Raw genomic sequence first — 16,675 nt, forward strand, 5'->3', positions numbered from 1 at the left:
TTATTGGTGGGGTGTGAGTGAGTGAGTGTTATTGGTGGGGTGTGAGTGAGTGAGTGTTATTGGTGGGGTGTGAGTGAGTGAGTGTTATTGGTGGGGTGTGAGTGAGTGAGTGTTATTGGTGGGGTGTGAGTGAGTGAGTGTTATTGGTGGGGTGTGAGTGAGTGAGTGTTATTGGTGGGGTGTGAGTGAGTGAGTGTTATTGGTGGGGTGTGAGTGAGTGAGTGTTATTGGTGGGGTGTGAGTGAGTGAGTGTTATTGGTGGGGTGTGAGTGAGTGAGTGTTATTGGTGGGGTGTGAGTGAGTGAGTGTTATTGGTGGGGTGTGAGTGAGTGAGTGTTATTGGTGGGGTGTGAGTGAGTGAGTGTTATTGGTGGGGTGTGAGTGAGTGAGTGTTATTGGTGGGGTGTGAGTGAGTGAGTGTTATTGGTGGGGTGTGAGTGAGTGAGTGTTATTGGTGGGGTGTGAGTGAGTGAGTGTTATTGGTGGGGTGTGAGTGAGTGAGTGTTATTGGTGGGGTGTGAGTGAGTGAGTGTTATTGGTGGGGTGTGAGTGAGTGAGTGTTATTGGTGGGGTGTGAGTGAGTGAGTGTTATTGGTGGGGTGTGAGTGAGTGAGTGTTATTGGTGGGGTGTGAGTGAGTGAGTGTTATTGGTGGGGTGTGAGTGAGTGAGTGTTATTGGTGGGGTGTGAGTGAGTGAGTGTTATTGGTGGGGTGTGAGTGAGTGAGTTATTGGTGGGGTTTGAGTGAGTGAGTGTTATTGGTGGGGTGTGAGTGAGACTATATGACAGTAATGGGGACTGTATATTGAGGGCGCTGTTGCTTGTGTTTCAGACACTGGTCTGGTTGAAGGAAAACGTTTCCACAATGACCCAGGATCGTGAGGTCATCGATTGGGAGTCGCTGCAATCCGCTCAGAAACTCCAGGCTGCCCTGGAGTGTGAGATCCTGGCAAACAGCACGAGGATTGAGGTGTTCAGGAGTGTACGTATAGGGCAGGTTCCTCCATCCCCAGCCCAGAACTGGAGGCACTCTGCATTGTGTCTATTGGGAGATCAAACCGCTCAATGAATCAAAATTCATCGATCCCAGCTAGCCCATCATCATCATCATCATCAAAGGCAGTCCCTCGAGTCGAGGGTGACTTGCTTCCACGTCAAAAAGTTCCCAGGTGTTTCAATGAAGGACCTGATATTCCAGATCCCGAACTACATCCTGAAGGGTGGAAGATGGCTGTGGGTGGATTGTTTTAACGTGGGGTGGCCGTTGTACACCAGCCACCACACGGGCTCGACAGAGCGAGGTCTTGGTCCAGGGGCAAGGGTTAACCAGGGCCTGGAGACCAGCTCTGCTGCACGGACCTAGTGCGCTCACATATCGCACAGTGTGGGCTGGGCCCGTGCTGCCCCTGGGCCCTCGCCTCTCCTGGGCCCTAGCTAGCCCACCGCGCACATCGATCACTCCCTGCTCCCACTGACCCAAACTTCCTTACCCACATGTACACATCATACCGCGGTGTATGGACATCACACAACCCCACACGCAACCCCACACACAACCCCACACACAACCCCACACGCAACCCCACACACAACCCCACACACAAACCCACACGCAACCCCACACGCAACCCCACACGCAACCCCACACGCAACCCCACACACAACCCCACACGCAACCCCACACGCAACCCCACACACAACGCCACACACACAACCCCACACGCAACCCCACACGCAACCCCACACACAACCCCACACACAACGCCACACACACAACCCCACACGCAACCCCACACACAACCCCACACACAACGCCACACACAACCCCACACACAACGCCACACACACAACCCCACACGCAACCCCACACACAACCCCACACACAACGCCACACACACAACCCCACACGCAACCCCACACACAACCCCACACACAACGCCACACACAACCCCACACACACACACAACCCCACACAATCCCACACACACACACACACAACGCCACACACACACACACACAACCCCACACACACACAACCCTACACAATCCCACACACACACACACACACAACGTCACACACACACACACACACACAATCCCACACACACACACACACACAACGCCACACACACACAATCCCACACACACACACACACACACACAACGCCACACACACACACACAATCCCACACACACACACACAACGCCACACACACACACACACAATCCCACACACACACACACAACGCCACACACACACACACACAATCCCACACACACACACACAACGCCACACACACACACACACACACAACCCCACACACACACACACACACACACAACGCCACACACACACAACCCCACACACAACCCCGCACACAACTCCACACACACACAACCCCACACAACCCCCCACATACACACACACAACCCCACACACAACCCCACACACACACACACGCGCACACACACACGCAACCCCACACACACACACACACACACACACAATCCCACACACAACCCCACACACACATCTCATGTCATTTTGCACGCCGCACCACAAACACAAAGTGGCATTTGTGCGTATATATATGCATGTGTGTTTGTACCGGTGTGCATAGGTGTCTGTGTGTCTGTCTTGTGTGTGTGTGTATCTCTGTGTGTGTGCGAATGCATTTGTGTGCGTTATGTATCTATGTCTGTATGTGTCTATGTCTGTGTGTGTGTGTCTCCTTGTGTGTATAGTTGAGTATGCATGCGTATCTGTGTGTGTAAATCTGCGTGTGTGCATCTGAGTTTATGTCTATGTCTCAGTGTGTGTTTGTGTGCATATGTGTTGCGTGTATGTGTCTCTGTCTCAGTGTCTCTGTCTTTATCTGTATCTGTGAGTGTGTGTGTCTGTGTTTGTGTATCTGTGTGAGTGTGTATATCTGTCTGTGTGTATCCGTGTGTGTGTGAATGTGTGAGTGTGTGTGCGTGAGTGTGTGTGTCTGTCTGTGTGTGTGTGTGAGTGTGTGTGAGTGTGTGTTTCAGTGTGTGAGTGCGTGTGAGTGTGTGTGTGTGTGAATGTGTGTGTGAGTGTGTGTGTGTGTGTGGTTGAGTGTGTGAGTATGAGTGTGAGTGTGTGTGTTTGAGTATGTGTGTATCTGTGTGTATCCGTGTGTGTGAGCGTGTGTGCGTGAGTGTGTGTGTGTGTGAGTGTGTGCTTGAGTGTGTGAGTGTGTTTGAGTGAGTGTGAGTGTGTATCCGTGTGTGTGAGTGAGTGTGTGCGCGTGTGAATGTGTGTGTGAGTGTGTGTGTGTGTGTTTGAGTGTGAGTATGAGTGTGAGTGTGTGAGTTTGAGTGTGTGTGTATCTGTGTGTGTGAGAGTGTGTGTGTGCGTGTGTGAGTATGTGTGTGTGTGAGTATGTGTGAGAGTGAGTGTGTGAGTGTGTGTGTTTGAGTGTGTGTGTTTGAGTGTGTGTGTCTGTCTGTGTGTATCTGTGTGTGCTTGAGTGTGTGTGTATGTGTGTATCCGTGTGTGTGAGTGTGTGTGTGTATGTTTGAGTGTGTGAGTATGAGTGTGTGTGTGTCTGTCTGTGTGTATCTGTGTGTGTGAGTGTGTGTGTGTTTGAGTATCTGTGTATCTATGTATATCTGTGTGTGTGTGTGTGTAGTGTGTGAGTGTGTGTGTGTGAGTGTGTGTGTGTATGTTTGAGTGTGTGAGTATGAGTGTGAGTGTGTGTGTCTGTCTGTGTATCTGTGTGTATCTGTGTGTGTGAGAGTGTGTGTGTTTGAGTGTCTGTGCATCTATGTGTATCAGTGTGTGAGAGAGTGTGTGTGTGTGTGTGAGTGTGTGTGTGTGTATGTGTGTGTGCATTTGAGTGTGTGAGTATGAGTGCGAGTGTGTGTGTCTGTCTGTGTGTATCTGTGTGTATCCGTGTGTATGTGAGTGTTTGAGTGTGTGTGTGTGTGAGAGTGTGTGTGTGTGAGTGTGTGTGTCTGTGTGTGTGTTTGAGTGTGAGTATGAATGTGAGTGTGTGTGTGAGTGTGTTTGAGTCTGTGAATGTGAGTGAGTGTGTGAGTGAGTGTGTGAGTGTGTGCATGTGTGTGAGTGTGACTCTGTCTGTTGGTCCATTATTTGGGCTTGGCTGTGATACCTCTCTGATCCAATGTACTCCCCAACACTCGGAGCTGAGAAGTGTCGAGAGGCGAGGGAGTGGAGAATGGCTGATCCCGGTGGGACCGGGGCTGGGGAGGAGAGGATAGGAGTGAAACAAAGTACATCTGACCGGCCTTTTGTACTGTGTAGGTGGGGAGGTCCTTGATTGAAGATAGCTGCCAGCCAAGCTCCCAGGTGGAAGAGATGTTGGGAGAGCTGGAAGGACGATGGGGAGAACTGAAGAGATACCACCAGGACATGGAGACCTTGTTAGAAGAAGCAGAGAAGGTAACTGCTCTATTTCCCTCAGCAACGTCCGTCAGCAACCTCTCATTATGGGGAAGACCCCATAGTCGATGGGCAGATGCAGTGTAACTCGGAGAAGCGTGAGGTCACAAATTCTGCGGTAAACAACACAAAGACTAGGAGTAACAACAAGATGGAAAGGCACCAAAGGGTGTGGGTGAACAGAGAAACTCAGGGGTTCAAATACAGAACTCCCTGAAGGAGTCAGTGCAGGTCGATAATCGCTAAACAAAGGGCAGCAAAACTCTGGGTTTCACAAATGGAGCTATAGAGAATAACAGTAAAGATATAATACCAGAGAGAGAGAGGGGGAGAGATATATATATAGAGAGAGAGAGGGAGAGAGAGATAGAGAGATAGAGAGAGAGAAGGAGAGAGAGAGGGAGAGATAGATAGAGAGAGCGAGGGAGATAGAGAGAGAGAGGGAGATAGAGAGAGGGAGATAGAGAGAGAGAGAGATAGAGGGAGAGAGATAGAGGGAGAGAGAGAGAGAGAGGGAGAAATAGAGAGAGAGATAGAGAGAGAGGGAGAGGGCGAGATAGAGATAGAGAGAGAGGGAGATAGAGATAGAGATAGAGAGAGAGGGAGATAGAGAGATAGAGAGAAATAGATAGAGATAGATAGAGATAGATAGAGAGATAGATAGAGATAGATAGAGAGATAGAGAGAGATAGAGAGATAGAGAGAGGGAGAGGGGGAGATAGAGAGATGCTAGCTTTAGGAGTGACAGACAGTTTCTGATGGCTCTGGTAAGCAATGGATAAGGTGCACCACAGATAATGGCGAGGGCTCCACTCTGCAGAATGTGTAGGGCTGGTTGGAGATGGGGTCAGTTTGGATTGGATGGTCAGTGAGGGAGGTCAGTGGGTCATTGGTTGGATTGGATGGTCAATGAGGGAGGTTAGTGGGCCATTGCTGGGATTGGTTGGATTGGATGGCCAATGAGGAAGGTCAGTGGGCCATTGCTGGGATTGGTTGGATTGGATGCTCAGTGAGGGAGGTCAGTGGGCCATTGTTGGGATTGGTTGGATTGGATGGTCAGTGAGGGAGATCAGTGGGCCATTGATTGGATTGGATGGTCAGTGAGGGACGTCAGTGGGTCATTGCTGGGATTGGTTGGATTGGATGGTCAGTGAGGGAGGTCTGTGGGCCATTGTTGGGATTGGTTGGATTGGATGGTCAGTGAGGGAGGTCAGTGGGCCATTGTTGGGATTGGTTGGATTGGATGGTCAGTGAGGGAGGTCAGTGGGCCATTGGTTGGATTGGATGGTCAGTGAGGGAGGTCAGTGGGCCATTGTTGGGATTGGTTGGATTGGATGGTCAGTGAGGGAGGTCAGTGGGCCATTGTTGGGATTGGTTGGATTGGATGGTCAGTGAGGGAGGTCAGTGGGCCATTGTTGGAATTGGTTGGATTGGATGGTCAGTGAGGGAGGTCAGTGGGCCATTGATTGGATTGGATGGTCAGTGAGGGAGGTCAGTGGGTCATTGCTGGGATTGGTTGGATTGGATGCTCAGTGAGGGAGGTCAGTGGGCCATTGTTGGGATTGGTTGGATTGGATGGTCAATGAGGGAGGTCAGTGGGTCATTGTTGGGATTGGTTGGATTGGATGGTCAATGAGGGAGGTCAGTGGGCCATTGTTGGGATTGGTTGGATTGGATGCTCAGTGAGGGAGGTCAGTGGGCCATTGTTGGGATTGGTTGGATTGGATGGTCAGTGAGGGAGGTCAGTGGGCCATTGTTGGGATTGGTTGGATTGGATGGCCAATGAGGGAGGTCAGTAGGCCATTGGTTGGATTGGATGGTCAGTGAGGGAGGTCAGTGGGCCATTGTTGGGATTGGTTGGATTGGATGGTCAGTGAGGGAGGTCAGTGGGCCATTGTTGGGATTGGTTGGATTGGATGGTCAGTGAGGGAGGTCAGTGGGTCATTGTTGGGATTGGTTGGATTGGATGGTCAATGAGGGAGGTCAGTGGGCCATTGTTGGGATTGGTTGGATTGGATGCTCAGTGAGGGAGGTCAGTGGGCCATTGTTGGGATTGGTTGGATTGGATGGTCAGTGAGGGAGGTCAGTGGGCCATTGTTGGGATTGGTTGGATTGGATGGTCAGTGAGGGAGGTCAGTGGGTCATTGTTGGGATTGGTTGGATTGGATGGTCAGTGAGGGAGGTCAGTGGGCCATTGTTGGGATTGGTTGGATTGGATGGTCAGTGAGGGAGGTCAGTGGGCCATTGTTGGGATTGGTTGGATTGGATGGTCAGTGAGGGAGGTCAGTGGGCCATTTTTGGGATTGGTTGGATTGGATGGCCAATGAGGGAGGTCAGTGGGCCATTGGTTGAATTGGATGGTCAGTGAGGGAGGTCAATGGGCTATTGCTGGGATTGGTTGGATTGGATGGTCAGTGAGGGAGGTCAGTGGGCCATTGTTGGGATTGGTTGGATTGGATGGTCAGTGAGGGAGGTCAGTGGGCCATTGCTGGGATTGGTTGGATTGGATGGTCAGTGAGGGAGGTCTGTGGGCCATTGTTGGGATTGGTTGGATTGGATGGTCAGTGAGGGAGGTCAGTGGGCCATTGTTGGGATTGGTTGGATTGGATGGTCAGTGAGGGAGGTCAGTGGGCCATTGTTGGGATTGGTTGGATTGGATGGCCAATGAGGGAGGTCAGTGGGCCATTGGTTGGATTGGATGGTCAGTGAGGGAGGTCAGTGGGCCATTGCTGGGATTGGTTGGATTGGATGGTCAGTGAGGGAGGTCAGTGGGCCATTGTTGGGATTGGTTGGATTGGATGGTCAATTAGGGAGGTCTGTGGGCCATTGTTGGGATTGGTTGGATTGGATGGTCAGTGAGGGAGGTCAGTGGGTCATTGGTTGGATTGGATGGTCAGTAAGGGAGGTCAGTGGGTCATTGGTTGGATTGGATGGTCAGTGAGGGAGGTCAGTGGGCCATTGCTGGGATTGGTTGGATTGGATGGCCAATGAGGAAGGTCAGTGGGCCATTGCTGGGATTGGTTGGATTGGATGCTCAGTGAGGGAGGTCAGTGGGCCATTGTTGGGATTGGTTGGATTGGATGGTCAGTGAGGGAGGTCAGTGGGCCATTGATTGGATTGGATGGTCAGTGAGGGAGGTCAGTGGGTCATTGCTGGGATTGGTTGGATTGGATGGTCAGTGAGGGAGGTCTGTGGGCCATTGTTGGGATTGGTTGGATTGGATGCTCAGTGAGGGAGGTCAGTGGGCCATTGTTGGGATTGGTTGGATTGGATGGTCAGTGAGGGAGGTCAGTGGGCCATTGGTTGGATTGGATGGTCAGTGAGGGAGGTCAGTGGGCCATTGTTGGGATTGGTTGGATTGGATGGTCAGTGAGGGAGGTCAGTGGGCCATTGTTGGGATTGGTTGGATTGGATGGTCAGTGAGGGAGGTCAGTGGGCCATTGATTGGATTGGATGGTCAGTGAGGGAGGTCAGTGGGTCATTGCTGGGATTGGTTGGATTGGATGCTCAGTGAGGGAGGTCAGTGGGCCATTGTTGGGATTGGTTGGATTGGATGGTCAGTGAGGGAGGTCAGTGGGCCATTGGTTGGATTGGATGGTCAGTGAGGGAGGTCAGTGGGCCATTGTTGGGATTGGTTGGATTGGATGGTCAGTGAGGGAGGTCAGTGGGCCATTGTTGGGATTGGTTGGATTGGATGGTCAGTGAGGGAGGTCAGTGGGTCATTGTTGGGATTGGTTGGATTGGATGGTCAGTGAGGGAGGTCAGTGGGTCATTGTTGGGATTGGTTGGATTGGATGCTCAGTGAGGGAGGTCAGTGGGCCATTGTTGGGATTGGTTGGATTGGATGGTCAGTGAGGGAGGTCAGTGGGCCATTGTTGGGATTGGTTAGATTGGATGGTCAGTGAGGGAGGTCAGTGGGTCATTGTTGGGATTGGTTGGATTGGATGGTCAGTGAGGGAGGTCAGTGGGCCATTGTTGGGATTGGTTGGATTGGATGGTCAGTGAGGGAGGTCAGTGGGCCATTGTTGGGATTGGTTGGATTGGATGGTCAGTGAGGGAGGTCAGTGGGCCATTGTTGGGATTGGTTGGATTGGATGGCCAATGAGGGAGGTCAGTGGGCCATTGGTTGGATTGGATGGTCAGTGAGGGAGGTCAATGGGCCATTGCTGGGATTGGTTGGATTGGATGGTCAGTGAGGGAGGTCAGTGGGCCATTGTTGGGATTGGTTGGATTGGATGGTCAGTGAGGGAGGTCAGTGGGCCATTGCTGGGATTGGTTGGATTGGATGGTCAGTGAGGGAGGTCTGTGGGCCATTGTTGGGATTGGTTGGATTGGATGGTCAGTGAGGGAGGTCAGTGGGCCATTGTTGGGATTGGTTGGATTGGATGGTCAGTGAGGGAGGTCAGTGGGCCATTGGTTGGATTGGATGGTCAGTGAGGGAGGTCAGTGGGCCATTGTTGGGATTGGTTGGATTGGATGGTCAGTGAGGAAGGTCAGTGGGCCATTGTTGGGATTGGTTGGATTGGATGGCCAATGAGGGAGGTCAGTGGGCCATTGGTTGGATTGGATGGTCAGTGAGGGAGGTCAGTGGGCCATTGCTGGGTTGGATTGGATGGTCAGTGAGGGAGGTCAGTGGGCCATTGTTGGGATTGGTTGGATTGGATGGTCAGTTAGGGAGGTCTGTGGGCCATTGTTGGGATTGGTTGGATTGGATGGTCAGTGAGGGAGGTCAGTGGGTCATTGCTGGGATTGGTTGGATTGGATGGTCAGTGAGGGAGGTCAGTGGGCCATTGTTGGGATTGGTTGGATTGGATGGTCAGTGAGGGAGGTCAGTGGGCCATTGTTGGGATTGGTTGGATTGGATGGTCAGTGAGGGAGGTCAGTGGGCCATTGTTGGGATTGGTTGGATTGGATGGCCAATGAGGGAGGTCAGTGGGCCATTGCTTGGATTGGATGGTCAGTGAGGGAGGTCAGTGGGCCATTGCTGGGATTGGTTGGATTGGATGGTCAGTGAGGGAGGTCAGTGGGTCATTGTTGGGATTGGACAGCTGATAATGGGCAGCAATAACCGAAGGTTTTCTCCCCACGGGTTCAGTGACACTGTGGATATTTATACTGTATGTCTGGATTCCCCAGGCCCTGGAGGTTCTCGGGGAGCTGAGCGATATCGAGGATGTTCTCGAGCACGCTGAGACTACACTCCCGGACTGCACCCCAGAGAGCGACGTGCCGATGATCAGGAAGGTCCTGCAGGAGCAGAGGCTACTGGAATCAGAGGTGTGGGCCAGTGGAGCCAAGCTCCAGACACTCCGGGAAAACAGGCACTCGTTCCCCATAAGGAATCATCTGTTGTTTGCGAAGATTGAGAGGAAGATTGAGGCAGCTGATGGAAGGTAAGGGTTGGGCGAAGGGGTGCCGAGACATTAGAAGTGTTCTTGCAATTGCAGCAACACCAGCGATGTAGACCTGTGTCGCATTGAGTGAAGCCGCTGACATCAGCCCAGACAAGGTAGATTGGTCTCATGATCATTCCTGGCCGTCAATTCAGAGCAGAGCTTGACTCCCTCACCACAAGGCAGGACTCACGAGGGAGAAACACGCAGCTCATGCAACTCGCATCTTGAACCCAAAGTTGGATCATACAGCACAGAAGGAGGCCATTCGGCCCATCGTGCCTGCGGCGGCCCTTTGAAAGATCTGTCCAACTAGTCCCACTCTCCTGCTCTTTCCCCGAAGCCCTGAAAAATAGTCCCCTTCATGTCCAATTGAGGTCCAATTTCCTTTTGAAAGTTCCTATAGAATCTGATTCCACCACCCTTCCTTTTATTCATTCCTGGGATGTGGGCGTCGCTGGCCAGGCCGGCGTTTATTGCCCGTCCCTAATTGCCCCTTGAGAAGGAGGTGGTGAGCCGCCTTCTTGAACCGCTGCGACGATGAAGGAACGGCCGATATATTTCCAAGTCAGGATGGTGTGTGACTGGGAGGGGAACGTGGAGGTGGTGGTGTTCCCATGCACCTGCTGCCCTTGTCCTTCTAGGTGGTAGAGGTTGTGGGTTTGGGAGGTGCTGCCGAAGAAGCCTTGGTGAGTTGCTGCAGTGCATCTTGTAGATGGTACACACTGCAGCCAGGGGGCGCCGGTGGTGGAGGGAGTGAGTGTTGAAGGTGGGGGGTGGGGGGCTGATCAAGCGGCTGCTTTGTCCTGGATGGTGTCGAGCTTCTCGAGTGTTGTTGGAGCTGCACTCATCCAGGCAAGTGGAGAGTATTCCATCACACTCCTGACTTGTGCCTTGTGCGGGGTACGGAGAGAAAGCAGGAAAGGGGTACTGAGGGAATGATCAGCCATGATCTTATTGAATGGTGGTGCAGGCTCGAAGGGCCGAATGGCCTACTCCTGCACCTATTTTCTATGTTTCTATGTAGATGGTGGAGAGGCTTTGGGGAGTCAGGAGGTGAGACACTCACCACAGAATACCCAGCCTCTGACCCGCTCTTGTGGCCACAGTATTTATGTGGCTGGTCCAGTTAAGTTTCTGGTCAGTGGTGACCCCCAGGATGTTGACGGTGGGGGATTCGGTGATGGTAATACCGTTGAATGTTAAGGGCGGTGGTTAGACTCTCGCTTGTTGGAGATGGTCGTTGCCTGACACTTGTGTGGTGTGAATGTTACTTGCCACTTGTCAGCCCAAGCCTGAATGTTGTCCAGGTCTTGCTGTATGTGGGCACGGACTGCTCCATTATCTGAGGAGTTGCTTTCAGGGAGTACGTTTCAGATCATCACTACCCGCTGTGCGAAGACATTTCTCCACACTCGCCTCTCGTTCTTTCGCCAGTTATTTTTAATCTGTGACCTCCAGTCATCGACCCACTTGCCAGAGGAAAGGTCTGCTCTATCCAAACCCCGCATAACTAGGAACACCTCTGTCAGTCTCCTCTCTGTCTGCAGGAGAACAGCCCCAGGTCTCTCCTCGTAACGGAGCTCCCACGTCCCTGGTATCACCCTGGTAAAGCTCTGACGTGAGGATGTCCATGACCCCCATTCCATCGGGAGCCCATGGCTGAGGTTGGTCTCCAGGAGTTGGTGAATCCGGCTGCTGGTGACTAGGCAGCCCATGTTACACCCAGTGCCCAACCAAAGGAAGCTCCAGCGCGGTGGGCACTGGATTCTGATTGGCTAGCTTCGCGCCGCTCTCTTAGACCAACTTCACCCCCAATAAATGAAGGACTTGCATTTCTATAACGTCGTTCATAACCTCAGGATGTCCCAAAGCGCTTTACGCCAATGAAGTACTGTTTGAAGTGTTTTTACGGGCAACTTAACACAGAACCTAACAGCCAATTTATGCACAGCAAGCTCCCGCAAACAGCAATGTGATAATGACCGATAATCTGTTTTCCTGATGTTTGAGGGATAAATATTGGTCAGAACACCAGGGATAACCCCCCCCCTGCTCTTCTTCAAATTGTGCCATCGGATCCTTTATGTCCACCTGAAAGATAGCCCCTCCGACAGTGCGGCACTCCCTCAGTACTGCCCCTCCGACAGTGCGGCGCTCCCTCAGTACTGCCCCTCCGACAGTGCGGCGCTCCCTCAGCACTGCCCCTCCGACAGTGCAGCACTCCCTCAGTACTGCCCCTCCGACAGTGCGGCGCTCCCTCAGTACTGCCCCTCCGACAGTGCAGCACTCCCTCAGTACTGCCCCTCCGACAGTGTGGCACTCCCTCAGTACTGCCCCTCCGACAGTGCAGCACTCCCTCAGTACTGCCCCTCCGACAGTGCGGCGCTCCCTCAGTACTGCCCCTCCGACAGTGCGGCACTCCCTCAGTACTGCCCCTCCGACAGTGCGGCGCTCCATCAGTACTGCCCCTCCGACAGTGCAGCACTCCCTCAGTACTGCCCCTCCGACAGTGCAGCACTCCCTCAGTACTGCCCCTCCGACAGTGCAGCACTCCCTCAGTACTGCCCCTCCGACAGTGCGGCACTCCCTCAGTACTGCCCCTCCGACAGTGCTGCACTCCCTCAGTACTGCCCCTCCGACAGTGCGGCGCTCCCTCAGTACTGCCCCTCCGACAGTGCGGCGCTCCCTCAGTACTGCCCCTCCGACAGTGCGGCGCTCCCTCAGTACTGCCCCTCCGACAGTGCGGCACTCCCTCAGTACTGCCCCTCCGACAGTGCGGCGCTCCCTCAGTACTGCCCCTCCGACAGTGCGGCGCTCCCTCAGTACTGCCCCTCCGACAGTGCGGCTCTCCCTCAGTACTGCCCCTCCGACAGTGCAGCACTCCCTCAGTACTGCCCCTCCGACAGTGCTGCCCCTCTGACAGTGCAGCACTCCCTCAGTACTGCCCCTCCGACAGTGCAGCACTCCCTCAGTACTGCCCCTCCGACAGTGGAGCACTCCCTCAGTACTGCCCCTCCGACAGTGCAGCACTCCCTCAGTACTGCCCCTCCGACAGTGCAGCACTCCCTCAGTACTGCCCCTCCGACAGTGGAGCACTCCCTCAGTACTGCCCCTCCGACGGTGCAGCACTCTCTCAGTACTGCCCCTCCGACAGTGCAGCACTCCCTCAGTACTGCCCCTCCGACAGTGCAGCGCTCCCCCAGTACTGCCCCTCCGACAGTGCGGCGCTCCCTCAGTACTGCCCCTCCGACAGTGCAGCACTCCCTCAGTACTGCCCCTCCGACAGTGCTGCACTCCCTCAGTACTGCCCCTCCGACAGTGCTGCACTCCTTCAGTACTGCCCCTCCGACAGTGCAGCACTCTCTCAGTACTGCCCCTCCGACAGTGCGGCCCTCCCTCTGCACTGCCCCTCCGACAGTGTCTGGAGTGGGACTTGAACCCACGACCTTGTGATTCTGGGGAGAGTGTCACTCAATGAGCCAGAACTGTGTGAAAAGAGCAGGGGGCTAATTGGATCGCTCTGTCAAAGAGCCAGCACAGGCAGGAAGGGCCGAATGGCCTCGTTCTGTGTGGGAAGGTCGGCCGTGTGTCGAGTCTGGCTTTACCTCGGGCTACTTGCTGTCTCCCCAGGTTCCGCTCTCTGGAGAGTGAGCTGGACGGCCGAGTTTCCAATCTGAAGAACTCCCTAGCACTTGCGGAGTTGCTTAAGGAGCTGCGTGAGGAGGAGAGTCCGGTGAGGGAGGAGCGAGCGAGGTATCGTACGGAGGCGGAGGTATTACATCGAGTTATACAGAATTACACACCGTGTGCAGCACAGACTCAGGCCATTGAGCCCAGCGGCTCCGTGCCGGGGGTTATGCTCCACACCAGTCTCATCTCACCCAGCAACATAACCCTCTATTCCCTTCTCCCGCATGTGTCTATCCAGCCTCCCCTTAAATGCATCGATACTATTCGCCTCAACCCCTCCCTGTGGCAGCGAGTTCCACATTCTCACCCCTCTCTGGGTAAAGAAGTTTCTCCTGAATTCCCCATTGGATTTATTAGTGACCATCTTATATTGATGGCCTCTAGTTCTGGTCTCCCCCACAAGTGGAAACACTCTCTCTGTATCCACGCCATCAAAACCTTTCATCATTTAAAGACCTCGATTAGCTCACCCCTCATCATTTTCTTTTCAAGTGAAAACAGACCCAGCCTGTTCATCCTTTCCTGATATGTACACCCTCGCATTTCTGGTATCATCCTTGTAAATCTTCTCTGCACCCTCCCCAGTGCCTCGATATCCTGTTTATAATATGGTGACCAGAACTGTACACAGTGCTCCGTGAGGTCTAACCAAGGTTCGATACAGGTTTAGTGTAACTTCCCGACCTTTCAATTCTATCCCTCCAGAAATGAACCCTAGTGTGTGGTTTGCTATTTACAACCTTGCTAACCTGTGTCGCAACATTTAGTGGTTGGTGTATTTGTATCCGAGATCTCTTTGTTCCTCCAGCCCATTTAGATTCATATTTTCCAAGTAATATGTGACCTCCTTATTTTTTTAACCAAAATCTAATACCTAACATTTATGTGTGTTGAAATTCATTTGCCACTGATATACCCATTCTGCACGTTTCTGAATGCCCTTCTATGATGTGTTGTTTGTGTACTCAGTGTATACCTTCTTTGTTCTTCTCTGTTCTATCGTTACTGGCTACTTGTTTCTTGTGTTTGCTGTGCATTGTTTTAAATATATCCCATTGCTTTTCAATCAACAACAACAACTTCTATTTATACAGCGCCTTAAACATGGTAAAATGTCCCATGACACTTCACAGGACAAAGTTTGTCACTGAGCCACAGAAAGGGATATTAGGGACAGGTGACCAAAAGCTTGGTCAAAGAGGTCGGTTTTAAGGAGCGTCTTAAAGAAGGAGAGAGAGGTAGCAAGGCGGAGAGGTTTAGGGAGGGAGTTCCAGAGCTTGGGGCCTCAGCAAAAGAAGGCACGGCCACCGATGGTGGAGCGATTAAAATCAGGGATCAGCAAGAGGCCAGAATTGGAAAGAGCGCAGACACCTGGGAGGGTTATAGGGCTGGAGGCGGTTCCAGAGATAGGGAGGGACGTGAGGCTGGAGGAGGTTACAGAGATAGGGAGGAGTGAGGCCAAAGGAGGAGGTTACAGAGATATGGAGGGTTGTAGGGCTGGTGGAGGTTATAGAGATAGGGAGGGTTATAGGACTGGAGGAGGTTACAGAGATAGGGAGGGTGGTACGGCTGGATGAGGTTAAGGAGATAGGGAGGGGTGTTGGGCTGGAGGAGGTTACACAGATAGGGAGGGGTGTGGGACTGGGGGAGGTTACAAAGATAGGGAGGGGTGTAAGGCTGGAGGAGGTTACAGAGATAGGGAGGGGTGTAAGGCTGGAGGAGGTTACAAAGATAGGGAGGGATGTGGGGCTGGAGGAGGTTACAGAGATAGGGAGGAGCTGGAGGTTACAGAGAGAGGGAGGGGTATAGGGCTGGAGGTGATTACAGAGATAGGGAGGGGTGTGGGGCTGGAGGAGGTTACAGAGATAGGGAGGGGTGTGGGGCTGGAGGAGGTTACAGAGATGGGGAGGGGTGTAGGGGCTGGAGGTTACAGAGATAGGGAGGGGTGTGGGGCTGGAGGAGGTTACAGAGATGGGGAGGGGTGTAGGGGCTGGGGGAGATTACAGAGATAGGGAGGGGTGTAGGGGCTGGAGGTTACAGAGATAGGGAGGGGTGTGGGGCTGGAGGAGGTTACAGAGATAGGGAGGGGTGTAGGGGCTGGAGGAGGTTACAGAGATAGGGAGGGGTGTAGGGCTGGAGGAGATTACAGAGATAGGGAGGGGTGTAGGGGCTGGAGGAGGTTACAGAGATGGGGAGGGGTGTGGGGGCTAGAGGAGGTTACAGAGATGGGGAGGGGTGTAGGGGCTGGAGGGGATTACAGAGATAGGGAGGGGTGTAGGGCTGGAGGAGGTTACAGAGATAGGGAGGGGTGTAGGGCTGGAGGAGATTACAGAGATAGGGAGGGGTGTGGGGCTGGAGGAGGTTACAGAGATGGGGAGGGGTGTAGGGGCTGGAGGGGGTTACAGAGATAGGGAGGGGTGTAGGGCTGGAGGAGGTTACAGAGATAGGGAGGGGTGTAGGGCTGGAGGAGGTTACTGAGATAGGGAGGGGTGTAGGGCTGGAGGAGATTACAGAGATAGGGAGGGGTGTAGGGGCTGGAGGGGGTTACAGAGATAGGGAGGGGTGTAGGGGCTGGAGGAGGTTACAGAGATAGGGAGGGGTGTAGGGGCTGAAGGAGGTTACAGAGATAGGGAGGGGTGTAGGGGCTGGAGGGGGTTACAGAGATAGGGAGGGGTGTAGGGCTGGAGGAGGTTACAGAGATAGGGAGGGGTGTAGGGGCTGGAGGAGGTTACAGAGATGGGGAGGGGTGTAGGGGCTGGGGGAGGTTACAGAGATAGGGAGGGGTGTAGGGGCTGGAGGAGGTTACAGAGATGGGGAGGGGTGTGGGGCTGGAGGGGGTTACAGAGATAGGGAGGGGTGTAGGGGCTGGAGGAGGTTACAGAGATGGGGAGGGGTGTGGGGCTGGAGGGGGTTACAGAGATAGGGAGGGGTGTAGGGGCTGGAGGAGGTTACAGAGATAGGGAGGGGTGTAGGGGCTGGAGGAGGTTACAGAGATAGGGAGGGGTGTGGGACTGGAGGTTACAGAGATAGGGAGGGGTGTGGGACTGGAGGTTACAGAGATAGGGAGGGGTGTGGGACTGGAGGTTACAGAGATAGGGAGGGGTGTGGGACTGGAGGTTACAGAGATAGGGAGGGGTGTGGGACTGGAGGAGGTTACAGAG

At 53.4% G+C, this 16,675-nt stretch overlaps 1 protein-coding gene across 1 annotated transcript in view; it reads left to right on the forward strand.

The window, feature by feature from the left end:
- Positions 1 to 799: 799 nt before the first annotated feature.
- The window catches only part of LOC139242675 (spectrin alpha chain, non-erythrocytic 1-like), a gene marked incomplete at its 3' end in the record, with an annotated part of 48,999 nt that continues 33,123 nt past the window's right edge, over positions 800 to 16,675 (forward strand). The window contains exons 1-4 of the mRNA XM_070870465.1: positions 800 to 981; positions 4,291 to 4,428; positions 9,565 to 9,821; positions 13,455 to 13,596. Of these exons, the coding sequence (XP_070726566.1) occupies positions 865 to 981; positions 4,291 to 4,428; positions 9,565 to 9,821; positions 13,455 to 13,596 (654 nt within the window). The remainder of the gene's footprint in view (positions 982 to 4,290; positions 4,429 to 9,564; positions 9,822 to 13,454; positions 13,597 to 16,675) is intronic.

This window comes from Pristiophorus japonicus, unplaced genomic scaffold (assembly GCF_044704955.1).
Source record: "Pristiophorus japonicus isolate sPriJap1 unplaced genomic scaffold, sPriJap1.hap1 HAP1_SCAFFOLD_1430, whole genome shotgun sequence".
In the NCBI taxonomy this organism is placed as follows: domain Eukaryota; kingdom Metazoa; phylum Chordata; class Chondrichthyes; family Pristiophoridae; genus Pristiophorus; species Pristiophorus japonicus.